Source organism: Camelus dromedarius, chromosome 20 (assembly GCF_036321535.1).
Source record: "Camelus dromedarius isolate mCamDro1 chromosome 20, mCamDro1.pat, whole genome shotgun sequence".
NCBI lineage: Eukaryota > Metazoa > Chordata > Mammalia > Artiodactyla > Camelidae > Camelus > Camelus dromedarius.
Window position 1 is genome coordinate 272,513 of NC_087455.1, and position 26,024 is coordinate 298,536.

General features: G+C 63.2%; 6 protein-coding genes and 1 long non-coding RNA gene across 24 annotated transcripts in view; 4 read left to right on the top strand and 3 right to left on the bottom strand.

Annotated features, from left to right (window-relative positions):
- ARHGAP39 (Rho GTPase activating protein 39) overlaps positions 1–3,934 on the top strand; it is a 78,104-nt gene extending 74,170 nt beyond the window's left edge. For 3 of the 7 annotated variants that reach the window (XM_064476674.1, XM_064476675.1, XM_031439895.2), the window contains 5 exons: positions 218–291; positions 642–841; positions 1,534–1,625; positions 2,008–2,274; positions 2,364–3,934. In XM_064476674.1, coding sequence (XP_064332744.1) covers positions 218–291; positions 642–841; positions 1,534–1,625; positions 2,008–2,274; positions 2,364–3,109 — 1,379 coding nt within the window. In that variant the 3' untranslated portion in view covers positions 3,110–3,934. Of the gene's footprint in view, positions 1–217; positions 292–641; positions 842–1,533; positions 1,626–2,007; positions 2,275–2,363 lie in introns of those variants that run through there. The other 4 variants (XM_064476678.1, XM_064476679.1, XM_064476676.1 and 1 more) reach the window with 3 other exon arrangements.
- A 799-nt stretch (positions 3,935–4,733) lies between these two features.
- Positions 4,734–7,258, top strand: C20H8orf82 (chromosome 20 C8orf82 homolog). 2 transcript variants are annotated; one of them, XM_010998736.3, is made up of 3 exons: positions 4,734–4,911; positions 5,505–5,553; positions 5,824–7,258. In XM_010998736.3, the coding sequence occupies exons 1-3, from the start codon at positions 4,750–4,752 to the stop codon at positions 6,267–6,269; spliced, it is 657 nt and encodes a 218-aa protein (XP_010997038.2). In that variant the 5' UTR covers positions 4,734–4,749; the 3' UTR covers positions 6,270–7,258. The 2 variants fall into 2 exon arrangements, with proteins under 2 accessions (XP_010997038.2, XP_031295801.1); XM_031439941.2 differs by lacking the exon at positions 4,734–4,911 and having other exon boundaries at positions 5,023–5,553.
- LRRC24 (leucine rich repeat containing 24) lies at positions 6,518–11,365 on the top strand. 2 transcript variants are annotated; one of them, XM_031439921.2, is made up of 5 exons: positions 6,518–6,643; positions 8,640–8,890; positions 9,040–9,318; positions 9,450–9,654; positions 10,335–11,365. In XM_031439921.2, exons 2-5 carry the CDS (start codon positions 8,723–8,725, stop codon positions 11,255–11,257), a joined length of 1,575 nt encoding a protein of 524 aa, XP_031295781.1. In that variant the 5' UTR covers positions 6,518–6,643; positions 8,640–8,722; the 3' UTR covers positions 11,258–11,365. The 2 variants fall into 2 exon arrangements, with proteins under 2 accessions (XP_031295781.1, XP_031295782.1); XM_031439922.2 differs by having other exon boundaries at positions 9,486–9,654.
- LOC135318702 (uncharacterized) lies at positions 6,956–8,747 on the bottom strand. The gene is made up of 2 exons (XR_010376979.1): positions 8,629–8,747; positions 6,956–8,366 (listed from the first exon to the last, which is right to left on the bottom strand). It is a non-coding gene; the product is annotated as an uncharacterized LOC135318702 (long non-coding RNA).
- A 361-nt stretch (positions 11,366–11,726) lies between the features above and the next one.
- On the bottom strand, positions 11,727–15,764 carry LRRC14 (leucine rich repeat containing 14). 7 transcript variants are annotated; one of them, XM_031439909.2, is made up of 5 exons: positions 15,719–15,764; positions 14,796–14,952; positions 13,718–14,071; positions 12,945–13,529; positions 11,727–12,850 (listed from the first exon to the last, which is right to left on the bottom strand). In XM_031439909.2, the coding sequence occupies exons 3-5, from the start codon at positions 14,044–14,046 to the stop codon at positions 12,283–12,285; spliced, it is 1,482 nt and encodes a 493-aa protein (XP_031295769.1). In that variant the 5' UTR covers positions 14,047–14,071; positions 14,796–14,952; positions 15,719–15,764; the 3' UTR covers positions 11,727–12,282. The 7 variants fall into 7 exon arrangements, with proteins under 7 accessions (XP_031295769.1, XP_031295776.1, XP_031295770.1 ...); XM_031439916.2 differs by lacking the exon at positions 14,796–14,952 and adding an exon at positions 15,024–15,069 and having other exon boundaries at positions 15,719–15,756; XM_031439910.2 differs by lacking the exon at positions 14,796–14,952 and adding an exon at positions 14,971–15,069 and having other exon boundaries at positions 15,719–15,755.
- A 159-nt stretch (positions 15,765–15,923) lies between these two features.
- Positions 15,924–22,425, top strand: RECQL4 (RecQ like helicase 4). Of its 2 annotated transcripts, XM_031439902.2 has the most exons (23): positions 15,924–16,053; positions 16,118–16,151; positions 16,252–16,352; positions 16,596–16,736; positions 17,047–17,645; positions 17,736–17,835; positions 17,910–18,036; positions 18,157–18,252; positions 18,350–18,481; positions 18,563–18,655; positions 18,737–18,873; positions 19,283–19,366; positions 19,444–19,623; positions 19,700–19,879; positions 19,953–20,094; positions 20,176–20,438; positions 20,514–20,799; positions 20,872–21,001; positions 21,088–21,257; positions 21,332–21,512; positions 21,591–21,738; positions 21,905–22,013; positions 22,109–22,425. In XM_031439902.2, exons 1-23 carry the CDS (start codon positions 15,970–15,972, stop codon positions 22,231–22,233), a joined length of 3,642 nt encoding a protein of 1,213 aa, XP_031295762.1. In that variant the 5' UTR covers positions 15,924–15,969; the 3' UTR covers positions 22,234–22,425. The 2 variants fall into 2 exon arrangements, with proteins under 2 accessions (XP_031295762.1, XP_064332751.1); XM_064476681.1 differs by having other exon boundaries at positions 20,514–21,001; positions 21,902–22,013.
- An 84-nt stretch (positions 22,426–22,509) lies between these two features.
- MFSD3 (major facilitator superfamily domain containing 3) lies at positions 22,510–24,662 on the bottom strand. 3 transcript variants are annotated; one of them, XM_031439929.2, is made up of 5 exons: positions 23,689–24,662; positions 23,188–23,335; positions 22,982–23,059; positions 22,806–22,915; positions 22,510–22,725 (listed from the first exon to the last, which is right to left on the bottom strand). In XM_031439929.2, the coding sequence occupies exons 1-5, from the start codon at positions 24,350–24,352 to the stop codon at positions 22,646–22,648; spliced, it is 1,080 nt and encodes a 359-aa protein (XP_031295789.1). In that variant the 5' UTR covers positions 24,353–24,662; the 3' UTR covers positions 22,510–22,645. The 3 variants fall into 3 exon arrangements, with proteins under 3 accessions (XP_031295789.1, XP_031295787.1, XP_031295786.1); XM_031439927.2 differs by having other exon boundaries at positions 22,982–23,106; positions 23,689–24,661; XM_031439926.2 differs by having other exon boundaries at positions 22,806–23,106.
- Positions 24,663–26,024: the final 1,362 nt, after the last annotated feature.

The window sequence follows — 26,024 nt, forward strand, 5'->3', positions numbered from 1 at the left end:
GGGTATTAACACTAAAGGACAGCTCAGGAGAGTGAGGACCCATTGCCCTGGACAAGCAGTGGGCAGGAGCCTGGCCAGGCCGGCTTGGATCCCCAGGGTTCTTGCAGGAGCTGCCTTTCCTCACCCTCTTGCTGCTTCCTCTCTTAGTCACTGGTGGGCCTGCAGCCCCTGCTTCCTGCACATCCACACCAAGCCAACCGGCACTGTTCTTTTCCAGGGGTGGCTATAAGCACATACGCCAAGTACTGTTACCACAAGCTGCAGAAGGCAGCCCTTACCGGGGCCAAGAAGGTATGAACTCCTCCAGGACAGCAGGTAGAGGTGGGCGAGGGGCCTGTGCCAGTATCACCCAGACAGGGTCTGAAGGGAGGTGGGGGCTGCATGTTTGGGAGTAGGGGGTGGGGAGGCAGTTAATGACTCACAGTGGGGAGGGTGCTGCTTGAAGTGGCTCCCTAGTGACTCAGGGGGCAGGGAATTGGGGTGCCCCAGCTCTGGCTAGGCAGAGGCCTGAAGTTCACAGGGACAAGAGGACAAAGGTAGAGGAGAGGACTGGTGAGCCAGGGCAGCCCTCGGAAGGGCACAGGGGCAGGAGGGCTGGGAGCAGGGCCACACTGGGACAGAGAGCTGGGCTGCCTTTGCAGGGGCTGAAGAAGCCCAACGTGGAGGAGATTCGGCACGCCAAGAACGCCGTGTTCAGCCCCTCCATGTTTGGCAGCGCGCTGCAAGAGGTCATGAGTCTGCAGAAAGAGCGCTACCCTGACCGGCAGCTGCCCTGGGTACAGACTCGGCTGTCTGAGGAGGTGCTCGCACTCAACGGTGACCAGACGGAAGGCATCTTCAGGTGCCCCGCAACCTGGGCCCTGGGTGTGGGGCCTCAGTGTCTTCACCATGTGTCCCAGGCAGTCAGGGGCCATCAGGCAGCAGGCCCACTGGGCCTACTTCCATGCCCTAGCCCTGGGCAGTGGGGCTAGGAGACCCATGCCCCTACCTCAGAGCAGCCAGAGGCCCCCCGAGAAGCCAGCATGCAGGGAGGGAGGGGCACCTTTGAGCAAATGGCCCCAGCGTTAGGAGGCAGGTCAGCAGGGCTGTCCGCCCTGAACAGCAGCACACCTGAACCCCAGCAAGTGAGCCAGCCAGGGACAGTGCCCCTGCAGAAATGGTCACCAGGGGCCCAGAGGGCACTCAGACAGCAACCATGGACAAGGCCTGGAAAGATCAGCAACCCCCAGCTGGTCCTCAGCTGTGAGTGAAGATGATGGCCCTGCCGGGGCTGTGGGGGAGTGTGGCCAGTCACCTACTGTCCATAGATCTCCCCACCACTGCAAGACCCAGAGGGACAGCTGGGGAAACTGGCTCGTGGGTTTGGACCTCAGGGACCATTCAGAGGAAGGGATTTGCATGGGGGCAGTCAGCAGAGGGATGAAGGATGGTGGCTTGGGTGCCTGGGGCAGGGGACCTCAGCCACACCTGACCCAGAGAGGAGCCAAATGACCCTGACCCCAAGCAAGCCTGAGACCTGCCATGTGCTCGCAGAGTCCCTGGGGACATTGATGAGGTGAACGCCCTGAAGCTACAGGTGGACCAGTGGAAGGTGCCAACAGGCCTGGAGGACCCTCATGTCCCAGGTGAGGTCCCAGCCCTCTCAGCAACAGCAAGTCTGGCCCAGGCAGTGTGAACAGTTCAGCCCTTTCTGCTTTCCGTAGTGAAGGGACAGCCCCTTGGTCCTTTTCCAGCACCTGCCTGTATGACAGGTCTCCCTTGGCACCTTTTTCCAGCTTGGCTGCTCACAGCGGCTGCACAGCCTTTTGAGAAATTGCATTTTGCACACTTGCACGTTCCTCCAGAAACAATCTCGCAGCACTCCAGCATCAGTCCAGGCCCTCAGGACCATAAGCTTATTGGCTTCAGGGTTGGCACAGCCCGCATTGCTGGGTGGACACTTTACAGTCTGGTCCTGTCCACCATCCCTTCTCACCTGCTGCCCTTGCACACTGCCCCCACCCCCAGCCCCTGTCCACCCTTGCTGCAGCCCAGCAGGTGCCCTGCGCCCTGCCCAGAGGTGCCTGCCCAGCAAGCCAGCTGAGCGTCCACGCTGTGTTCCCAGCATCACTCCTGAAGCTGTGGTACCGGGAGCTGGAGGAACCCCTGATCCCGCACGAGTTCTACGAGCAGTGCATTTCTCACTACGAGAGCCCCGAGGCCGCCGTGGCCGTGGTGCACGCGCTGCCCCGAATCAACCGTCTGGTGCTGTGCTACCTCATCCGCTTCCTCCAGGTAGGCGGCGGGCCCCGCCCCCAGCTCCACCGCAGCCCGGGCCTACCCCTCCAGACCCGCTCGGGCCCACCGCTGGCTCCCCCGTGCAGGTGTTCGTGCAGCCGGCCAACGTGGCCATCACCAAGATGGACGTCAGCAACCTGGCCATGGTGATGGCGCCCAACTGCCTGCGCTGCCGCTCGGACGACCCGCGCGTCATCTTCGAGAACACTCGCAAGGAGATGTCCTTCCTGCGGGTGCTCATCCAGCACCTGGACACCAGCTTCATGGAGGGCGTGCTATAACACCTGGGCACCAAAGGACCAAGGGTGGGGACAGAGCCTGCCCAGGTGCGCGGGGTCAGGGGAGCACGCAGGGAGGGGGGAGGGAACGCCCCAGCCGCGGAGGTAGCATGCCAGGCTCCGCCCATGCCCGCCCCAGCCCTGGAACCCCCATTTCCCCCACCCAGGCCCTCGGCCTGAGGGCGCAGCCAGGGCAGAGGGGCTGCAGGAAGGGCGCCTCTAGCCACCACCCACCCACCCCCGCCTCGTGGCCAGTTCGGTGGGCACTGCCCCACCCACCACAAGCCGCGGATCAGCCCCAAGAAAGTGCCTTTTGTTTCCTGGAGCCAAGTGACACTGCCCCTCCCGGCCGGCCCGAGAGCACAAGCCGCCCTCCCCGGGTGAGCTGCCTTGCTGGGGCTCCTGCGCTCAGCCTAGCCCTGGTCTGGGCCCAGCGTGGCTGCCCCTTTCTCCTCCTCTGCTCTCTCTTACCCTCGGTCTCCTGGCCTACAACTTCCGCCCTCCCGGTCCCTTCCCGCCCCCTTCCCCACCACCTGTGGCTTCCATGGTGGTGACTGCACAGGAATTTGCGGGCTTAAGGACACTGGGCTGTCCACCACCAGAGCCGAGCCAGGCTGGCCCAGGGTCCGGTAGATGCTCTCTAGGTGTGGAGGGAGCCCCCAAACCAAAGTCCTCTGGGGTGGGGGCAGGGTTGGGCAGGCATTCTTGGGGCAGGGTGGGGGAGGGGCGAGAATATTTTTTTCTTCGTGTAACTATAAATTCAGAATCTATCCTGCACCCCAGCCCGCCTGTGTATAGAGATATAAATAGAGCGAAACATATAAGAACTAAATTTGCTAATGACATAGTCTTAACCCAAATGTTATTTATTTGAGTTGTTCTCGTCTGTCCTCTTCAGACAAGTTGGTATCATTCCTTCATTTTTCTCTCCACCCTCCTGGCTTCTGACCAAAAACCAAACCCTGCCCTATCCCTATTCAGGACCTGCAGCAGATGAGAGGGGAGGAACCCCGAGCTCGGGGACTAGGGTGGTGCTGGGGACTCCCCTTCCTCGAGGCCAGAGCTGGGGGGTGGTGGGGAGGTACCTAGATTTTCAGTTTGTGTATTTTCCATTTTGGAATTTTGAGTTCCAACTGTCGTAGAACTTAATTTCCCCCTAGTTTTTATATATATATATATTTTTTAGAGTTGAGTTTTTATTTATTATTAAAGACAAAAAAGCCCAGCCCTGCCGAGACCCGGGTGTCCCCTGGGGGAACGTCCTCAGTCGGGTGGTCTTGGGCCCTGAGGAGGCGCAGTGGGTCCACAGACTCGCTCTGACGCATGGTCGAGAGGTGACAACACTCTGTGTGAATAAAGTACATATAGACACTTGCAAACCTTGGTCGCTGCCTGTTGCCTTCCGTTCCTTCCAGTTGCAGCGGGGTTTGCGGGGGGGTCTGGGTTGGGGCTCTGGGCAGCTCACTGTCAGCGGCCAGTCGGTTGCCGGCGTGGACGCCAGGCCAAGGGAGAATGGGGGGCGGAGAGACTGGAACAGGGGTGGAAGGGAGAGTAAGGCAGCTTCCCTGAAACGACGGCGAGGTGATGAATCGCGGACGCGGCTCCAGGTAGGTGCGCAGGATGAGAGGCATCCTGGGCCGGCTGCGGCCACCTGAATTATCATACTCGACCCCGAAGCCCCGCCCGATTGCTGGGGTCTTTGACCTGCCCTCCTCTGAGGCACGCATAGGCTTCTAGGCAGTGTTTATTCACCATCTCTTTGTTCAGCACCTAGTTGGACGCGCAGTCGGCCCCGCCGAGCTGGCTTCCCAGGGGATGGGGGAGGAGACAGTGAGGGTAGCTCGCCCATTAGGGGACAGCCAGCTTCCGAGAGCAGAGGGACTGGGCCCGCAAGCCCGCCAGCGCCCCGGCCCCAGCCCCGGCCGGTGACCCCGTCCTGAACTCGCCTGCACCCCACCGTCGGGCAGCCCCGCCCGCCACCCTTTCCCCAGCCGAACGGCAGGGCGGTGAGCCCCTAAGGCCCAAAGAAGGAAGAACGTCGGGGCCGTCCTGGGGACGCGCGAGGCCAGGCCGGGTGCGCTCGGTGGCCGCAACCGGAACCCAAAGCACAAGGTCGCAGTCGCAGGGGGGGGACGTACGTTTGCGCAGCACCGCCCCCTCGTGACCCTCTGACCGCTTCCGGCGAGAAAGGAGGATGTGGGCGACGCGTGGGGCTCTCCGGGCCTGGGCCCTGGGCTTGGCGCGGTCCCTGGGGACCCGGGCCTGCGGCGGGGTTGGAGGCGTCTCCTACACGCAGGGCCAGAGCCCAGAGCCGCGGACGCGGGAATACTTTTACTACTTGGATCATCAGGGCCAGGTTGGCGGGGAGGGGGCGGGGCCTGAGGGAGGCCCCTGCGAGAGAGGTGGGGCCTGGCGGTAGGCGTCTGAGGGGCGGGGTCTTTAAAGTAAGTGAGTGCGACTGGTGGGCGGGGGCGGCGCGCCGCGCCTGAGCTACTGGGGCGCCTGGTCCCGGCCCCAGAGGGCTAGGCCCCTAGCAGCCAACCTCCCGCAAGTGGTTGCACTCCGCTCGCTTTGCATCCCCAGCTCTTGCAGCCCCCAGCCCTGGGCCGCCCCACCTGCTTTGGAAGCTTTGGCGGGGGTGTCCGCCATGTCCAGGGGGAAGCAAGTCAGCCTCCGCGGAGGCGGCACATAGAAATTCGAAAGGAGGAGGGAAGAGGCATGGGGAAGACGTGTCAGGCCAGAGAACCTGTGCGTGAGGAAGCATGGCCTGGAGTGCGGGGTGGATGCGGGGAAGTCGGCAGGGGTTTACCTTCCACGCGCCTCTCTGCACTCGGTGTGCACAGACGAGCAAGGAAAGTGGACGCCCACCGGGGCCTTCCCGCTCTGGGGCCAGCTCTGTCGGGCTTCCACCTGGGACTGATGGGTCACGGCCTGCCCCTCTGTCTGCAGCTTTTCCTAGATGACTCCAAAATGAAGAACTTCATCACCTGCTTCAAAGGTACTTATGCCCTCTCCTCCCCGACCTTCCCTCGCTTCGGAGAAGGCCCTGAAGGGCTCCGCTGCCCAACCTGTTGCTGGGCCTGCCCGCAGCGGGGTACTGGGAGTCCTGCGCTCCAGAGCTTCCTGTCTGGAGGCAGGCCAGGACAGCTCACCAACACCCGGTGCCTGCCCTTGGTGTCGCCCAGGGTTAGCCGCCTGCCTGGGGGCAGTAGGGCCCAGGGGCCTTGGGGCCCGGCATGCTGAGCAGCCGCGCTCTTCGGTCCCCCAGACCCGCAGTTCCTGGTCGTCTTCTTCTCTCGCCTGAGACCCAACCGCAGCGGGCGCTACGAGGCCTCCTTCCCCTTCCTCTCACCATGCGGCAGGGAGCGCAACTTCCTCCGCTGCGAGGACCGGCCCGTGGTCTTCACGCACCTGCTGGCCGCGGACGCCGGGCCCCCGCGCCTCTCCTACTGCGGCGGCGGCGAGGCCCTGGCCGTACCCTTCGAGCCGGCGCGCCTGCTGCCCCTGGCCGCCAATGGGCGGCTCTACCACCCAGCGCCGGAGCGCGCGGGCGGTGTAGGGCTGGTGCGATCGGCCCTGGCCTTCGAGCTCAGCGCCTGCTTCGAGTACGCGCCCGGCGCGCCAGACCTGCCCTCTCACGTGTGTTGGCAGGGCCGCCGTTTCGCGCTCACTATGGACCTGGCCCCGCTGCTGCTCGCTGCCCCGCCACCCTGAGCGGCGCCGCGCGGCCCGCGTCGCTGCGCACGCGCCACCCAGAGAGCTCGCCGGCTGAGGCTGAGTGCGCGTGCGCGGCGAAGGTGCACCGCTGTCCCGCTGCCCCGCCCCGCCCGGCGCTGTCCGAGGTGCTGCCGCGGCCCGGGCCCCGACACGGGGAGGGGCTGGGTCACCAGCCCTCGGTCCCTCCCCACTCACCTGGCCTGGGGTGTCCTCGGCGTTCTCTGGTTTGGCCGGCGCTCGCGACGGCAGACCCGGGCGGCCGGGCGGGAGGAGCCGGCGCTCCAGTGCGCGAGCGGCGCCCGCCCCTCCCCCACCCTGCGCTGCTCGGTGGGCCAGGGTTCGGCTGGGGAGCCGCGCCGCGGAAGCGTCAGGTGAGGGGTCCGCCCGACCCAAGGTCAGCGGGCGAGGGGGCGGGATCGGGGGCCGTCCCTGCTCACCGAGAAGGGCGTGCGACCTGGCGGGGACCACGCCCTGCCCTGTACCGGCCTGGGACAGACCATGCCTGAGGCCATGGACGATCAAGACTCCCGACTCTGCGCCTGAGAGGATCGCAGGTCTTCCCCTCTTACCCCTCCGAGCCTCCCTCCCCCTCAAATGGGTGCCCTGAGACAGTGACAACCCACCCCTGCCCAGCCGGATTAGGGGGTTTTCCCCTAGGTAAAAGGATTTCTGGGCTGGCCTCCCCTGCCCTTCCTGCTTGGGCCCTCATCCTTGCCCAGGCCAGCCTTTCTACACGAATCAGCATCTAGGAGCTGTCCATGAGAGCAGTAGTCCCCTGAGTCCTGAGAAGGAGGCCAAGAACCTTCTATATTTGAGAGGCCTTGCTGCTGGAAGCTGGGTGGCCACTCCTTTTGTTCAGGGAAATGGGTCCCAGGGGCTTCAGAGAATGCCCACAGTTTCTTGGGGCTCACCTACATTCTGAGACATCTGGGAACTGCCTCTGCCTGAGCCAAAGCTATTCCATTAAAACTTTTGCTGTGCCTGTCTCTCTCCAGTGATTTTCAATAATCATGTGAGTTACAATTTAGAGCAAGACTCAAACAAACACCAAGGCCACTTACTGCCTTTCCACTCTTGCTAGTGGGGAGTCCTGGTGAGCAGGCAGGTGTTCAAGCAGGGACAGTGTGAGGTGGAGCTAAAGGCTCAGTGATAGCACACCCTCAGCCCCATCCCTGGCTTCAGACTGGCTGGCTTCTCAGCCCAAGTCCCCACCTTTAATTTGGACTCAATGTGCCCCAAGCTAGACCCAGGCCTTGCCCTCTCTCTAGGGTCACATTTGCATGAACATAAACCCAACACACTACTCCCCACTTCAGTCCAGGAAGTCACTGCCCCCAGAGCCTACTTGGGAAACACCACTAGAAACCCAGTTGGTGGCCCAAGGCCCATCTTTCCCACCCCAGCCATTCCAGGGCCCCACATGCCCCCCAAAAGAGGGGCCCTTTACTGGGAGCCAGCATGGAGAAGACAGGCCCACACCTTCCAAACTGACTTTCCTGCTGTTTGTCTCACCCCTGATTATCTAACAAACTCCCTGAGGAAAAAGCCCTAATTCTAGCTAAGCTGTTCCAGCCACTTCCACTCCCAGGAGGGCAGGGGCAGAGGCTGGACAAAGCTATGCCTCGATTTTCCTGTGGCTGGTGCCTCCCCTGAGACCAGTTGTGCCCATATCCTCCATCAAGTTACAACAGGTGAATCCCAGGTTTGAGGACAGAGCATGAGTTCCAGGGATAAAAATGACCAGAATAAATGCTGGGTCAAGGTCAGCTGAAGGCAGGGAAGGAGTGTGGAGCCTTGGGCCTTGTCCTGGGGGCACAAAAAGGACCTCTACTCTAAGCTCTGTGCCTTCAAGGTCTGACGCCAGTCCCCACAGAGTGAAGAGTCTATGTGGACATGGGGTTGTGTCTGCCCAGAGGCTGCTCTTCCCATTCTAGTCCACGCTGTGGTAAATGACCCCAAACTTCACCCTTGTGTCCCCAAGGCCATACCTTTCACCAGCCTCTTGCACCCAAGATCCAAGGAGTGGCTGTTGTTAGGGTGTAGAGGGCACAGCAGTCAAGATGTCCTCGTGCATGAGCAGGAAACTCCTCAGTGCTAGTAGAGATGGGATGGGGAGAAAAGCAGGCTGGGATGGGGTGGGCTGTCCCCATGTGGCCTGTGTGGCAAGACTCTGAGGACAGAAGAAATTCTAAATTGGAACCTGATGCCCCAGATCTTTACGACTTTTTATAAAGGAAGGCAATGAACGTTTAATCAGTTTCTCAAGCTGATTTAAAACTTAAAAAAATTCAGACACAGGATGTGTGCCTCCAGCCATCCTTTTTAGTGGCTCTCAAATGTAAAAAACAGGCAGAACCTGTGTTTCAGGAGGCGCGTCCCATCCAGGGCTGGACTGGAGGCAGGCTGGTGAGGAGGCTGCGGCTTCGCGGTGCGCGCCTGTCCCACGGGAGATGGCCCCAGGGGCACCCACATTGCTGTTGCTGTTGCTGCTGTCACTATCCAGTGTCCTGCCCTGCGCTGCCAGCTGTCCAGCTGCCTGCCGCTGCTACAGCGCCACAGTGGAGTGCGGTGCCCTGCAGCTCCACGTCATCCCACCTGGGATCCCGCCCGGGACACAGGTGGGCACCGCATGGAGGCTGCTGGGCTGCAGGGGAGGGGTGCCTGAGATGCAGAGGGATGGGGATGTGTTTCCTCGTGGGTGGTTGGGCCCCCTAGGGAAGAGACAGCCCCAGTGGGGTAAATGCCCTCCCTCCCTCTGGCCCCACAGACACTGTTCCTGCAGGACAACTGCATTGCACACCTGGAACCCGGTGTCTTGACGCCTCTGGCCTCCTTGCGCCATCTCTACCTGCACAACAACAGCCTGCACGCTCTGGAGCCAGGTGCCTTCCGCGCGCAGTCGCGCCTGCTGGAGCTGGCGCTCACCAGCAATGGGCTGCGAGGCTTGCGTGTAGGCGCTTTTGCTGGTCTGGCCCAACTGCGTGTACTCTACCTAGCCGGTAACCAGCTGGTGCAGCTGCTGGATTTCACCTTCCTACACCTGCAGGTGAGTGGGAGAGGGGTGGGCAAGGGCAACAGTTTTCCTGCATTGCCACATGCCCTGCCCGACGGGAGTATGGAAAGGGAGTTCTCCGTCAGCACAGTCCAGCCTGGTAAGAAGGGGACCTGTCCTCCAAGGCCCCTTTCCCTGATGATCTACTGTCCCTGCTTCAGCGACTGCAGGAGCTGCACCTGCAGGAAAACAGCATTGAGCTGCTGGAGGACCAGGCCCTGGCCGGGCTCTCTTCGCTGGCCCTGCTGGACCTCAGCAGGAACCAGCTGGGCACCATCAGCCAAGAGGCCCTGCAGCCCCTAGCCAGCCTGCAGGTCCTACGCCTCACAGGTACCGCTTATGGGGTCAAGGGGGTCTCATGCAAAGGTAGCTTCCTTGGCCACAGTGATGACAGTAGGGAGCAGGCCCAGCTGTGGAAGGGTCTCCAATGGCAGTGCTCTGCAGGGCCACACCACCACCCACAGACATGATAGAAGACTGCTAGGAACAGGGGTGCTGGTAGGGGCAGTTCGGGGACCCCGCCCAAGGAAGACAGAAAAAGTACAAGTCCCTGAACAGACTGGACAGAGCTGAGTGGCATGCACACTTTGGGGCCATCAGAGGGCAGGCAGGCAAAAACTGGACAGATGAGACCAGGACTGGGGCCATTTCCTGGAGACAGCACCTGAAGGCAGGGCCAAGAGGATGTGCGAAGTTTCAGTGCTGGTGGGATGTCTATGTGAACACAGAGGTTCCCCCAAATAGTGAGATTTGTTGCAGGGAGAGGCTTCAGAGGAGTGGGGACTTTCCGAGAGGTTAGTGAAGTGAACTAGAACATGCATCACGGAACGGAGTTGCGGGTGGGGGTGTGCCCGCCTACACACTAAGGAGCTTGGGGTCAGAGAAGGGGTGGCAGAGGTCCCTGACTGTGGGAGGTGGGAAAAGGACTCCTGCTCTGGCCAACAACCCAACTGCACAGACTGTGTTCCGGAGGCACCTGAGCTACCTGCCCGCCGCTGCTCTGCCCACAGAGAACCCATGGCGCTGTGACTGTGCCCTGCACTGGCTGGGAGCCTGGATCAAAGAGGGGGGCCAGCGGCTGCTCAGCTCCAGGGACAGGAAGATCATGTGTGCAGAGCCTCCCCGCCTGGCACTTCAGAGTCTCCTGGACGTGTCTGGCAGTAGCCTCATCTGCATCCCACCCTCTGTGCACGTGGAGCCGCTGGAGGTGACAGCCAACCTGGGTGAGGACCTACGGGTTGCCTGCCAGGCTTCTGGCTACCCGCAGCCCCTCGTGACCTGGAGAAAGGTGGCACAGCCTCGCGAGGGGCCGCCGCCGGCCCAAGCTCAACCAGAAGGTGGGGTGCCGGTCCCAGGCGGGTCCGGGGCCTCTGACACGGGCAGCGGCATGCTTTTCCTCACCAACATCACCCTGGCCCACGCCGGCAAGTACGAGTGCGAGGCCTCCAACGCCGGCGGCGCCGCCCGCGTGCCCTTCCAGCTCCTGGTCAACCTGTCCCGGCAGCAGCAGCTGGCGCCCGCGCCGCCCCCGGCCGCCGGCCCCATCAGCCACGAGCCCCTGCCCGAAGCAGGCAGCATGGCCTTCCGCGCCCTGGGCCTGGCCATGCAGACGGTCATCGCGGCGGCCATTGCGCTCCTGGCGCTCACGGCGCTGCTGCTGGCGACCATGATCTGCCGCCGGCGACGCAGGCGCAAAAAAGCGCCAGGGCCTCCGGGGGAGGGCGCTCTCTTCGTCAACGACTACTCCGAAGGCCCCTACACCTTCGCGCAGCTCGAGGAGCTACGCGACGAGCGGGGCCACGAGATGTTCGTCATCGACCGCTCCAAGCCGCTCTTCGCCGAGAGCCCAGCGGAGACGACCGAGGGCACGGAACCCGGACCCGCGCAAGGGCTCCCGCTGCAGCCGCCCGCCGCCTACGAGATCCACTGCTGAGGGGCGGGCGGGCGGGCGCGCGCTGATGACGTAGGCCCCGCGGATTCGCTGGCCCGCGGCTCACCCCGCGCATGCTCCAACATGCTCAGTAAAGGCTGGAAAGCTGCGCAGTGTGCTGCGAGCGTTGTGTGGCGTCCGGGGCGCGGAGCGAGACTCAAGCACCTAAGGACCCCGGCTCCCCAGTCGGAAGTCCTGCTGCGCGAAAGGAGGGTGGTAGGGTAGGCTGCCAACGCCCCGACTGAAGCCCTCCAGAAAAATCCCCCCCCAAAGTCACCCGACCTCCAGCCCCGCCGCCTACTGGAGGAGCCTGGACCACCGCGAGGTGGGCGGGGTGGACTGTGGGGAAGCCTACGGAAGGGGAGGGGCAGCGGGCCTGAAGGCTTCGTACTCAGTGGCCATGCTAGGGGTGCAGCAGAGAAGGGGACAAGTCACTCTAATCAATTAAGACAGGAAAAAAAAAATCCACAAATTTAAGTTCTAAACACACTGCACTTTTGTACCTTAAGGACACCTTCTGGCTCCAAAACCCAGCTGAGAGGCAGTCTCCTGGGTGTCAAGGTAGGAAGACCCCCTAAGAAGCCCCAGAGAGCGTGGGGGCTCAGTCCTCCTTGAAGCAGGCCTGTCCTAAGTTCCACCCCAGACCAGTCTGCTCTTGGGGAGGGCCCAGAGGAAAACACTCTCTCTTAGCTCACTGACCCCAGGAACATTCTGAAGAGAGAACCAGGACACCAGAGGGCAGCCAAATGCAGCTAAACCTAAGCAGGGCCGTGCAGGCCTAAAATCCAGCCCGCAGGCCCGCAAGCGGTCAACCAGTCAGGTTAGCAGGTGCAGAACAAACTGCGCAGCGCGCTACAGAAAGCATGGGGAGGCTCAGGGTGCACCCGGGAACAAGGAAATCAGAGACTAGTGCCTTTATGTCAGGCCTCCAGCAGGGTCCCCGCCAAGGGTCTGCCTACCCAAGGGGCAAGGGGCTTCCACGAACCCTGGACCCCCGGACTGCCCGACTCTCACCCAGAGGCGAGAGGTCACAGGCTAAAGTAGTCTGCAGCCAGGCGCCCATAGATGTCTGTGGTCCAGAGCACATGAGCACGGCCCGAGGCCAGCAGCAACTGGTGCAGCTCAGCCTCCACACGGGCAAACTTCTCTTCATTGATGGAGGCTTCCAGCAGGACAGAGGCAGGCGGTGGCCAGGGCAGGCCCTCATAGCAGTCCACAGGGAAAGGGTGCACCACTGTGCGCAGCTCAGCCTGTGCCACTGAGTCCCGCAGGAGTTCCTTGAGGCCTGCCATGGACAGTGGATTGCCGTAGAGGCCGAGGTAGCGGAGGCTGGTGCAGCGAGTCAGCACAGGGAGTGTGACCAGCAGCTGGGTATCAGCAAGCTGGCACTCAGTCAGCTCCAGGTGCAGCAGAGTGGCTGCTGCTGCCTGTAGCAGACCCTGGAAGGGCTCCAGCTGTCTGCCGGACAGGTCGTTGCCACTCAGGTCCAACTTCTTGAGGTGGACAGCATGAGGGCTCTGTGCCAGGAAACGCAGGTCTTCAGGCAGTAGGGCACAGAAGGCCAGCTCCAGGCTCTCCAGGGGGCTCTGCAGGGTGCTGCAGGGGAGCACAAGGGTTCACAAACAGGCAGGGCCAGGGGAAGGTCTTGTGGAGGGGATGGAAGGAGCAGGGTAATAGCAGGCCCACTCACCTGAGTAGCTGGTCCAGCCGCCCCGAGAGGAGAGAGGAGCCCATGCTGAGCTCCCGCAAACAAGTGAAGCGACCCATCTGAGCCAGGAAGTAGCGGAAGTTGTCCTCACCGTCCACGGAGGGCTGCCGTGAGTCCCCATGGACATAGTGCAGCCGCAGGCTGGCCAGGTGCTGGAAGCGGGCCACGTGCGGGATGATGACAGACAGGCCACGCAGGCCCAAGTTGTTGAAGCGCAGGTCCACACGGCGCAGGCAGCCAGCATCCAGAAGCTGTAGCAGGGCCACTGTATTGCGCATGGGCAAGTCCTCAGCCCGCAGGTCCCGGCAGCAGAGCCGCAGTGGGCTGCCTACGCTGCTGCGGAGCGCCTCCCGCAGGAATGCATAAGAGGCCCGGTTCACCCGCAGGTCCACACGCACCTCCACAGGAATGGGGGCCAGCCCTGGCTCTGCAGTCCTGCCCTGCTGCTGTGCAATGCACGTGCGGGCCACAGCTGCTGTGCAGTCCCACATGCTCATGGTGCCAGGGTCCTGCTCCACGCCGTCATCCAGAAGGCCCGTCATGTCCAGCACCCGCAGCACGTGCTTCCTGGGAGCAAGGGTGGGCTGAGACAGGAGACAAGGGAACACAGCCCACACCCACTACCCGCCACCCTGGGACAGGAGCAGCATGCTTGCTCTTGCATTGAGCTCTTATACCAGACTGGAACCTCCTGTGGAGGATCCTTTTTGCACCCCCCCTCCCCAGGCCTGAGGGCCACTCCAGTGAGCCCATACCTGCAGAGGGGCTGAGTGCCAGCCTCAGTCTCTGGGGTGTGGAGCCGGGTGGTCAGCCCCAGGATCACGGCTTGCATGCTCTCAGTACTAGGCCGCTCCTGCAGCAGGGCCCGGCTGCAGTGGGCACACTCCTGCAGCAGCTGCTGGAAGCTGAGCAGTGGGAAGGGCCACATGTGCACCAGCTCCCGCAGCACAACAGTCTTCTTGTCCATAAAGGCCACTTTGAACAGCAAGGGGAAGAGCTCTCGTGGCAGCAGGGGCAGGGCCTGGCAGGCAGCTGACTGGCACTGGAGCATCTGCCGTGTGCTCAGGAACACAAGCGTGTGCATGGCGCTGGGCCAGGCAGGAGGCCACCTGCAGGGAAGGGTCCTTCAGTGGGGAGGACAGACGCGAGGCCACTGCCCCCTCCATGCACTGGTTATGGGAAAGCTCAGCATGGTGCCTAGCACAGAGTGGAGAACCACAGCACCAAAGATCAAGTGCTAGGTGCCTTGCAATAGGCTGAGTAGAGAGGAAAGGAGCTCAAGGCCACCCCCAGGCCCCACCCTCCAAAGCACGGGGGCATTTTTAGGGAAACAAAGGTATCAAGCAGTACATAAAACAGCATGGCACCAGAGATGACTGGCTCGCCTGGGTGTACTTCTGATGGCTGTTGCTCTGCAGGGCCCCCCATCTGAATCTCAGCCCTCTCAAATCACAAAGCTACTTATCAGAGCCTCCCTTCCTTAAAAGTAGACCAAAGCTCAGGCCCCTCCCCCCACAGCACTAGTGGGATGGGATACTCCCAGGGGCTAGAAGTTGCATCCAAGTGTCCTCTCTCATAGCCTCCTCAGAATCTCTAGCAGACTGCCCTTGGATTCTGTGCAGCACAGTAAACGGGAGCTAGAAGTACAGATGCAGCTTTATAAACACCCAAGCAGGTAGACAAGACCAGGACCCAGGGAACTCTAAGTCCAGAGGGCCTGAGGAACCCAGGCCCTCAACATGAGCTCCAGTTCTACTATTTCACTGGCAGACATGGAGAACCCTGGAGATTTACAGAAAGGAAAAATGCCTCCTCCACCGGGATCCTTGTCACCTGTCTAAACATCTGTCTCTTCCCTGGAGAACCACGTTGAGAGACCAAGTCTCAAATCCATGGGGTTCAAAGGCACCAGGCCAGGGGCCTTTGCTCAGATGCACAGAGGCAGCTGCCAAAGGAACATCCAAGCTGACAAGGAGCGCACAGAAGATGCCTGAGGGCACAAAGGTACCTGTGTGTCAGCTGTGCTGCTGACTTCACAGCAGCAACAGTTAGCCGACTTACTGTGCGCCAGGCACCTCATCCTCAAAACTGCCTCCGGGTCATCACCCTGAAAACAGATTAGAAAACTAAGACCTAGGCCGTGCCCGACCAAGGTCACAGCCTTGTGTGATGAACTGGGGCAAGGGTGGCAGCCTGGCCCCAGAGCCCCTGCTCTTGCGGACCTCACACACAAGTCCTTAGGGCACTGGTTCCTGAGAAGCCCCAGACGTCAACCCTCGGACTCGCTCTGCCTGTGGACAAATCTCGCGAGGACGACTCATACCTCGCTGTGACAGGACAGGCCAACAGAGCACCTGTCACGAGAGGCAACGAAAGCAGCCAGTGTGGTCACCGTGGGAGGAGTCTCGGTGTGGTGGCCGCCGCCCCCTCCAGCCGGCCCCAGCTCCAGCGTTTCCCTGAAAACGCCCCCGCCCGGCTTATCCAAGCCTCGAACCGCAGGAGGCCCTCAATCCGACGCCCTTCCACCTCCTGGGCGGGGTCTGCCCCTCGAAGCCGAGGCGTCGTCCCCGCGGGGCCAGAGGCCGCTCAGCCCCGCGCCAGGCTCCGGGTCCCACCCCGCAGCCGCACCGCCCAGTCTCCCGCCCTTGCTTCCCAGGTGGCGCCGCCCCGAGGGCCAGCACCCGCCTCGTGCGGCCAGGCAGAGCCAGGGGTCGCACACCGCCCCGCTCAGTCCCCGGCTGGATGCCAGCGCTCACCGGCCTCACAGCCACCACCACCGCTGCCGGCCCCGCCTCGCCGTCTGTCGTGCCCCGCCCAGCACCGCCGCGCGCCGCGATGACGTAAACGCCCCCCATTGGCTGCCGCGCTAGAGCCCTGCGGATTGGCTGCCCCGGCCGAGCGGCCGTACCACCGCACCGCCTCCGACCCCGCCGAGTGCCTCCATTGGCTGGCGGCCGGCGTCGCCCTCGTGGCGGGAGATTTGCAGGGCGCGGTGTGTGGGGCGGCCATGGAGCGGCTGCGGGACGTGCGGGAGAGGCTGCAGGCTTTGGAGCGCGCGTTTCGGCGGCAGCGCGGACGGCGGCCAGGCCAGGTGTGGGCTGTCTGTGGGCGGGGAGCTGAGGGTGCGGCCTCCTGCTGACGCACTCCCTTTACAGGAGGACGTAGACGCGGCGCCGGAGGAGACCCGCGGTGAGCGCGTGGGCGCGGGGCGGCCGGGCGGCCCCATCCGAGCCCTGACTCCAGGCTGCTGACCCCTAAACACCGACCCCCACCCCGATCCCGCCCTCAGCGCTCTACCGGGAGTACGGTGCCCTGAAGGAGACCCTGGGCCAGGCCGGCGGCGTCGGGCCTCGCGATTTGGAGCAGTCGCTTCCCGCAGCGGCCGAGGAGGTACCCAGGCTGGACATCTCATCCTCTCTATTAATTTCCTGTATGCCGGAGCCTAGAGGAGTCGCGCCCCACCCTCTGTAGGGCACAGAACTCGTGGGGAGGATAGACAAGGTGGTAGAAGGCCAGCCCCGTCCCCGCTCCGCCCCCTCCCCCTCTCCCTCCAGGTCTCTGCGGGGCTGGAGACACCTCTGTCCCCTACACCAGCCTTTCCATGGCCTACATCCCTACTGTCTCGCCCTGCAGGTGCCGGCGCCCAGCTGCTGGGGGTCCCACTTGAATCGGGCTGCGGCCCAGAGCCCCCGGCCTACATGGAAGCCGAGCTCTCAGGGGTCTGTGCAGGACTATGGGAAGAGGCTTAAGGCCAACCTAAAGTACAGTCTGCAGGTAAGGGGTAAGAGCCAGGCAGGCAGTGCATCAGGCTGAGTCCAGACGTGCTCTTGGCTAAGGGGCAGAATCACTAGACACCCATCCTTGTCGACTCCTCCACGTGGACTCGTGTTCACAGATGCACACACACAGCTGCATTCTTAACGAGGGCAGGACTCCTCAGGAGAGGCCAGAATCAGCCTCTTCTTTTATATCTCAGCCTTGTGCTTCTCGCTTCACTCAGCTGTTGTAGGTGAGGACTCCAGCAGGGTTGAGTCTGCAGCAGCCAGGGGACCTGAGTTCCTGCTTGCTTGTCTCTCCTTTCCAGGCCGGGCCAGCCCTGGGCCGGATACCCCGACTTGCCCAAAGATCCTCCAAGGTCCCTTCCCCAGGGCCTCCAGGCACAACGACTGCCCCCACCTCTCCAGAAGATGACGACGAGGTGCCCCCCCAGCCTCCCAAGCCCCAGCTGAGGCCAGGCCGGCTCCAGCAGCTGCGGGCATCCCTGAGCCTGCGACTGGGCTCCCTAGACCCTGGATGGCTACAGCGGTGCCACAGTGGAACCCCAGATTTTCTGGGGGTTTCCAAGGCCTGCCAGCCTGTCCTGGGTGCAGAGGAGTCACAGCCTCTGACTTCAGGTGTTCCATCTGTCCTCTACCCCATCACCGTCCCTGAGGTACCTGTACAAGGCCCAGAGGTTCCAGCCCTACAAGCAACTGGTGTCAGTGCGTTAAAACCCCATAGTGGTAACAGTCAAGGCAAGAAGCAGAGACGGAGTAGGGAGCTGGAGGGATGCCATGCACAGACCCAGCAGGACAAAGGCCAAGCGGAACCCCTGCCTGAGGGAGCTGGGGCTGCAGTGCATGCAAAAGACTCTCCAGAGGAGCCTGTGAGGGCACAGCCCCCCAGCAACCCCACAGCCCCCAGGTAGCACTGCTGTAACCCCCTGGCATGGCTGCCTCTGGCCAAACCGAGGTAAGGAGGGCTTCGGGCTCGGTCTATCTGTGTCTCTTCTAGGCCCACCGCGCGAGACAGGGGTAATTACGTGCGACTCAACATGAAGCAGAAACGCTATGTGCGGGGCCCAGCCCTGCGGGGCAGGCTTCTCCGCAAGCAGGTGAGAAGGTGCTGTCAGATGCTCCCCTTCTCCTCCAGCTTCTCGCCCTGTGACCCTCCTCTGTGTCCCTGCAGACTTGGAGGCAGAAGTGGCAGAAGAAAGGGGAGTGTCTTGGGGGTGTTCAGCCCAGAGCCACAGCCAAGGACTCTTATTTCCAGTGTGAGCAGCTCAGCCACTGGGCATCCCACTGCCCTCAGTCAGGTGAGGCCTCTGCCCTGGGTGGTGGCCTGGGTGAACGCTGCTCTGAGGGGTTGGTGTGCTGTTTGGGAGGCAAATCCAGCTCAAGCAAAAGGCTCTACTAACTCGCTACTCCTGGTCCAGAACCTACCCTGGCTCCTCAGGAGGGTGACACACAGACCCTGCCCACGTTGGAGGAAGTATCCCAGAGCACTGGTGCTGCCGACTGCCGACTCTCTGGTGAGCAAAGGGATGGAGAAGAGTTTGTAGCCAGTGGCCTTGCTAGGATGACCCTGTCCAGCCTGGAGCTCCTATACTATCCTCTGTCTGCTCCCAGCAGGCAGAGAACACACAGAGCCTGTGGGGCCTGAGCTGCTGGTGCCTCTGGGGGAGTCTGTGCCCGAGGTGCCCTGCCCCCCTCCTTCCGTGCCCCCACTCTACCCACCAGGGCCCTCGGGGAAGGTGGCAGGTGAGTAGACAACTACCAGCCCAGAGCCTTTACTGAGAGATGAGGGCAACCGGGGCCATGCTGACTGATACTATGCCGCAGACACACCGGCTGAGGTGTTCCAGGCCCTGGGGCAGCTGGGGCACCAGGCCTTCCGCCCTGGGCAGGAGTGTGTGGTCATGCGGATCCTGTCTGGTGAGTGTGGCTGGGGGAGGACGTAGGGGGGCCAAGGCCCAGCCAGAGTGGCGCTAGTGACCCTTGCTTGGCCACACCCAGGCATGTCCACGCTGCTGGTGCTGCCCACAGGCGCTGGCAAGTCCTTGTGCTACCAGCTGCCCGCGCTGCTCTACTCCCGGCGCAGTCCCTGCCTCGCACTCGTCATCTCTCCCCTCATGTCACTCATGGACGACCAGGTGGGTGGACAGGGCCCCAGCACATGCTGAAGACAAGAACTGGCCCCCACTGGGACTGCTGCTTCTCGCCCCGCCCCCACCCTAGAGCTGCACAGAGGCGGTTTGTTCTCAGCTCTGTCCCTAGCCACAGGCAACAAGGACATGGCTGGCCAGACCCAGGCCCACCCACAAGAGGAACAGCACTGGGAAGGGGGTACATCCCTACTGGGACCCATCTGTTCCCAGCACTCCTAAGTCAAGGCCCACAGGTGGCTCTGAACCCTTAGTTGCAGGACCCAGGGTCTGAGTTTTTTCTCCCCAGGGGGCCTGGGTGGAGCTGCAGTAGCTGTCATGTCAAACCATTTTAAGAGGCGTTTGGGAATGGGCCAGGGCTGGGGGCCTGCGACAGGCTGTGCTCCTGTATCTGCAGGTGTCAGGCCTGCCCCCAGGCCTGAAGGCAGCCTGCATCCACTCCGGGATGACCAGGAGGCAGCGGGACTCTGCACTGCAGAAGGTAAGGGAGCCTCACGGCATGGGGGGCAGAGGCAGCAGGTAGCTCCTAGGTGGCACTCCTGACCTTGCCGTCCTCAGGTTCGATCGGCCCAGGTCCAAGTACTGATGCTTTCACCAGAGGCGCTGGCTGGGGCTGGGGCCGGGGGCGCTGTCTTCCTCACTCAGCTCCCCCCAGTTGCCTTCGCTTGCATCGACGAGGCCCACTGCCTCTCTCAGTGGTCCCACAACTTCCGGCCCTGCTACCTGCGTGTCTGCAAGGTGAGCCTTGTCCAGGGGACGGGTGAGCAGGCCAGGGGAAGTGAGTTGGGCGTCCTCACTACCTGCTTCCACACAGGTGTTGCGGGAACGCCTCGGTGTCAGCTGTTTCCTGGGTCTCACAGCCACAGCCACACGCAGCACCGCCCATGACGTGGCCCAGCACCTGGGTGTGCCCGAGGAGTCTGTCCTCAGGGGCCCAGTCACCATCCCAGCCAACCTGCATCTCTCTGTGTCCACAGACAGGGACCCAGACCAGGTAACTGCACACATGGGCCCGGCAGAGGCCCCTGCCCCCCGACTGCTCACACTGACCATTGTGTCCCCCCCAGGCTCTGGTGACACTGCTGCAGAGTGACCGTTTTCGTGCCCTGGGTTCTGTCATCATCTACTGCAACAGGCGAGAGGACACGGAGCGTGTTGCTGCACTGCTGCGCACCTGCCTGCGTGAGGCCTGGGCCCTGGGCCCCGGAGGTGAGGTGGGGGCAGGGCCGCCCCCCACAGACCTGCCCCAGGCAGACACCCCACCTGACCATCTGTGCATCTTCCTTGCAGGCCAAGCCCTGGAGGCTGTGGCTGAAGCCTACCACGCCGGCATGTGCAGCCGGGAACGGCGGCGGGTGCAGCGGGCCTTCATGGAGGGCCGGCTGTGGGTGGTGGTGGCCACAGTGGCGTTCGGGATGGGGCTGGACCGGCCGGACGTGCGGGCCGTGCTGCATCTGGGGCTGCCCCCAAGCTTTGAGAACTATGTGCAGGCTGTGGGCCGGGCCGGGCGTGACGGGCAGCCTGCACACTGCCACCTCTTCCTGCAGCCCCAGGTGGGTACCCAGCCGGCTGGAGACCCCTGAGCCTGCCTCGTGCACGGCCCCACGTTCACGGCTGCTCTGCTGCAGGGCGAGGATCTCTGGGAGCTGCGTAGACACGTGCACGCCAACGCTGTCGACTTCCTCGCCGTGAAGAAGCTCGTGCAGTGCGTGTTTCCTCCCTGCGCCTGCACCCAGAGTCCCCCAGAGCAGGAGGGTGGTGAGAGCCAGGACAGCCACTCGGCTAGAGCTCCTGTGGCCACATGCCCCCAGGATGCTGACCAACCCAGTCTCAAGCAGAGAGCCCAGTGTCTGGGCCATGAGCGGGCGCTCCCAGTGCAGCCAATGGTGCAGGCCCTGGATATGCCCGAAGAGGGTGAGAAACGGGGATGTGCGGCGGGGGGCATCCCTATATCCCCATGTCCCCTGAGCCCTGCTCTGCCCCCAGCCATCGAGACCCTGCTCTGCTACCTAGAGCTGCACCCACAGCGCTGGCTGAAGCTACTGGCACCCACCTATGCCCGCTGCCACCTGCGCTGCCCCGGGGGCCCCACCCAACTCCAGGCCCTGGCCCGCAGGTGAGCACACATCCCACCCAACTCGGGCTGGGAACAGGGACAGAGAACCAGGGCTGTCCGTCACACCTGGCCTCTCCCTGGCATAGGTGTCCTCCCCTGGCTGTGTGCTTGGCCCAGCAGCCCCCCGATAACACAGGTGGGGAGAGCAGTTCTGTGGAGTTTGACGTGGTCGAGCTGGTGGACTCAATGGGCTGGGAACTGGCCCCCGTGCGGCAGGCTCTTAACCAGCTGCGCTGGGACCCAGAGCGCAGGACAGGTGTGCCCGCCCCCAGCCCTGCTTGCCAGGTGCTTGCCCTTCTGCCTGTCCATTTCTGATACCCTTTCTGGCAGGTGTGCCTCAGGGCACGGGGGTGCTGGTGGAGTTCAGGGAGCTAGCCTTCCACCTGCACAGCCCCGGGGACCTGACAGCCCAGAAGAAGGATGAGATCTGTGACTTCCTATACAGCCGTGTGCAGGCTCGAGAGCGAGATGCCCTGGCCAGTCTGCGCCGCACCTTCTGGGCTTTTCACAGGTGCTGGAGAGGGTGGGCAGGGCCTGGGCCGCCCCACCCTCCCTGGGGGGCAGCTCTGACAGGCTCATCCCACCATAGCGTAGCCTTCCCCAGCTGTGGGCCGTGCCTGGAACAGCCCAACGAGGACCGCAGCAGTCAGCTCAAGGCCCTGCTCAGCCGCTACTTCGAGGACGAGGGCCCAGGGGACAGGGAGGAGGAGCAGGGTCCAGAGCCAGGACAGGCCCACGTGAGTGCCGGGGACTCCTGGGAGGGGGGGGTCACAGAGAGGACACAGGACTGCAGTGAGGTGAGGCAGCAAGGCACCTGTGCACCCGCCGCCTGCCCCGCGCTGAGCCATGTGAGACCGGGTGTCTCGGGAGCGCAGATTGGCCTGACATGTCCCCCACCAGCAGCTCCAGGACTGGGAGGAGCAGATCCGCCGGGACATCCGCCACCTCCTGTCCTCCTGGCCAGAGCAGCAGTTCTCGGGCAGGGCTGTGGCCCGGGTCTTCCACGGCATCGGTGAGGGTCTGGGAGGCATAGCCCTGAGAAAGGCAGGGGCTGGGGGCTGGACTGGGCCAAGAGCCCTCAGAGCCGGGTTTCTCGTTCAACTGCAGGGAGCCCCCGCTATCCGGCCCAGGTTTATGGGCGGGACCGGCGCTTCTGGAGAAAGTACCTACACCTGAGCTTCCATGCCCTGATGCACCTGGCCACAGAGGAGGTTCTGCTGTGGGGCCACTGACTGCTCTGTGCAGAAGGCCCTGTTCTCCCACATCACAGACGACATGGCCTGAGCAGGGGCTGCACAGCCAGTATGGAGGGTGTCACATATGCAGTTCATCAAGGCAAAGATGGGGTATCAGTGACCAACCACCCTGGGCAAAACCCACCGCCAGGAGCGTGGGGGCAAAAGGGGTACAGAATAAAAGATGCTCAAGTTGCTCTTAGGGACCCTCCTTCCGGTGGGGACAACCCCACAGTCTGAGAACCTTGCATGTCACTCGTCCCAGACACAGGCCACATGCACACTCCACTTTATTGACAAGTCTGGCCACCCAGCTCAGGCCAGGGTGCTGGGTGCCAGGCCCAAGTACAGGATGGGTGTGGCTGAGACAACAAGGAAGAAGCAAAAGCAGAGGTGTGGCCCCAGGCTGTCAGCCAGGGCTCCAGCCAGTGAGCCCACCAGCAGCTTCCCCAGCAGCTCCAGCGTGGCCAGGAGACTGTAGTGTGTGGCCTGGGAATGGGTGGAGAGCGTCAGGACCTGCTTGTACTCCCGCCCTGCAGCCCCCTGGTGTCCCAGCCGCGTCCCCTCACCTGCAGGGCACTGGGTGCCAGCTGACTGCAGTGCATCATCAGGGTGAAGGTGGTGGTTGTGACCAAACCCCCCAAGAAGTGCTGCAGACACAGGCTCAGCAAGGCTGCCCCTGGGGGAGCTGAGGTCAGCGGGGCCCAGGACTCCAGGCTCCTCCCCACTACGGCCAACCCCTCACCTCTTAATACTGTGCAGGTGCCCAGCTGGGCCGCAGGAGCATCCAGGGGAAAGATCAGGGCAGTCTGGCAGGCCAGGCCTCCGAGACAGAACCAAAGCACTGATCTCAGCAGGGGCAGTGGCTGCCTAGGGAGGAGATAGGGAAGGACAGGGGTGCAGGGAAGGCCCAGAGGGGACTAGGTGTGTGATGGGTGGAGGAGGGCTCACCAGTGCTTGGCCAGTAGGACCCCGCCCAGGGATGAGCCAGCAACGGAGCAGACCACAGCACCCACACCGTTCCACAGCCCCAGCTCAGAGGTGGAAATGCCGCAGTCCAGCAGGAGGAGGGGGAACAGGCTGCCGGCACCCTGCTCACCTGCAGGGAGAAAACCAGGAGCAGCCCACCTCCCTCCTCATCCTAGGGCCTCAGCAGTCACCCTCCCCCAGCCCTGCCTCTGTCCTGGGTCAGAGATGCCAGGATGTTTGGCGATGGGCATCAGCTGAGCTCAGGGTGAACCAAGAGGGTCTGGCTGGGGCTCAGGACAGCCATGGAGCTGGGCCTGCAGAGGGGACAAGGAGCAAGGCCCAGCTGCAGAGCCAGGATGGGCTCCAGCCTGCAGACCATTCCCCAGGAGTAGAGAAGGCAGCCCCACAAGCAAGCTCTAGGGCTCTTGGGGACTCGCCTGGAGCGCCCGCCCCTGCTGTTGCCTGACTCAAGCCCTAACTCACCCAGCTTGTAGGTGAGCACAAAGCCCACCGTCCACAGGGTCCCAGGCACAGCCAGCAAGTCCTGCCAAAGGTGCAGGACATGTCGGGGCGGCTCTGAGTGCTGAGGTGGGGGTAACTGTTGTAGGGCTGGCGCAACCCAGGCCAAGGCAGCAACCAGCCAGTACGTGGCAGCCAGGAGCTGAAAGAGCAGGGCCCAGGAGATGGGGGGTACAAGGGCCAGCACCGCCCCCAGCTTGTAAGCCACCACCTGCACCGTGTTGCCAGGCCCCAGCTCAGAGGGCTCCAGAAGTTGCATAGCCAGTGTGTCCAGGGCCACATCCTGCACAGCTGCAGCGAGGTTCAGCAGCAAAAGCAGCCCTGCCACAGTGGAGGGCAGCCCGGCCTGGCCAGCTTCGGCAGGAGGTAGGGCTGCAAGCAGCCCACACGCCAGGCCCAGAGCAGCTGTGCTGAGCGTCAGCCAGGTTCTCAGGGAGCCCCACGTGTCCACCAGGGGGGCCCACACGAGCTTGAACAACCACGGCGCGTACAACACCTTGGCCAGTCCCACGCGTGTCAGGGAGAGGCCGCGCGCCCGCAGAAGCACGGGCAGCAGGCCAGACTGCAGCCCGTAGGGCAGGCCCTGCACCAGGTAGAGGCCGGCCAGCGGCAGCAGCTTCCCATGCATGGCAGGGAGAGCGGGGCTCTAGGGCCGCGCCGGGAGTAGGGGCGCGCACCCGGACTCTGGAGGCTGGGGCTGGGTCCAAGGCCGGCCTGGGCGGGATCAGAGGCCCCACTCAGAGCTGGGACAGAGCGGTTCCAAATGGGGTCCGGTCGGGTCAGGGGTCATACGGCGGCATGGCTTTGGGGCACCCTCGGGTCCTCGCGGCGTCAGTACTTCCAAAGAGCTGCCGGCCCCTCCGCGGCGGTACTCTGAGCGCCGCTCGGGCCCAGGCCGCGAAACCGGGAAACGCGGCGGCCATAGAGTGCGCGAGCGGGCCAGAGCGCCGGCCGCCCGCGGGCGCCCCCGGTGGCCGACCTGGGCGCGGGAGGTGAGTCGCGGGGGTGGCCGAGGTTGGCTGCGGTGCCTGGGTCTCCCAGGATCGAACGTCGGAAGCGGCTGAAACCGCGGCCCACACAAGTCCCTCCCAGGGTTATCGGATCCCGTCCCCAGACCCTCTGGACCCAGACCTTAACTCTCCGGAAGCGCTTCGGTGTCTCACCTGGAGCCTGGTTGCTGCAGCGTCCGTTGGGTCGCTCCAGCCGCCCCCACGGAGGAGCTGTGGCCTCCTTCCCCACCCCCACCCCTCCCCCGTCTCTTACTGCGCCCTCCTGCTTCTGGACCCCTCACCCCGCTCTGCTTGTGGTCTCAGCGCCCTCTCCAGGCCAGTGGCCACAGAGGGCCGTGGAAGGCAGGAGATTTGTAGGAAATGTCTGAGCCAGGTTCCGCCCGAGGATGCTCCTGGCAGCTGCCGGAAAGCCCCTCTAGTGTCCAATGACAAGGCCTGGAGAGCCTGGCCGGGCTGGCGCAAGCCTGACTCCAGCTGGCCTTGCTGACGGAGGGGCCCATCCGAAGGGGAAACCAGAGCCGAACATGGGGTCTCACGCCACATCTCCTGACCAGAGCTGTGCGGTGCGGGCAGCAGTGAAACACGGACGTGGCTAAGAGCTGGATCCAGAGCAGAGCTGGAACCTCAATCAGCACTGTCTCTAAGCCCTCGGGTCCATGGAGTCAGCCCAACCCCTAGACCAACTCACAGGCACTTGAACCAACATACTCCCTCAGCTGCTGAGGCCACTCTGGCTGGGCTGGGTTTCCTGTCATTTCTACACATTCAGGGGACCCAGGTTTCTCATCTATAAACCGGGGACTACAGTGCTCACCAGAGGACCGCTTGTGCAGTGACAAGTGTCTGGCACATGCACCTAGGTGCTCATCCTCCAGTGGCAAGGACACAGGGCGGCCCACCTGCCCCGAGCCTGAGTCGTCCAGCCTAGCTCTGCCCAGGGCACCTTTTCCTCAGCGTCTTACCTACTCTCTCCCTGGAGCCGGCCGCAGGGCGCTCCAGCTCAGAAGGGGGCCTGCCCTCTCACTGTTTCCCAGCTGGAAGGCTGCGTTTGCACAAGGGTGTCACACACACTCACCACACACTCCACACAACAGGGCAAAGCGAGCCCTATTGGTTCCTCCTCCCTCCCTGCTCTTGGCATGGCTGCTCCTCCAGCAGTCGGAAGAGGCCCCCTGAGGAGAACCAGGACTCCCGCTACTCACTCCATCCAGTCAGCTCCATCCTACAGCTTAACATGTTCTCTGTGCTGCCAGGTAAGAAGCGGACAGTATGGGAAGGGTGGTGGCCAGG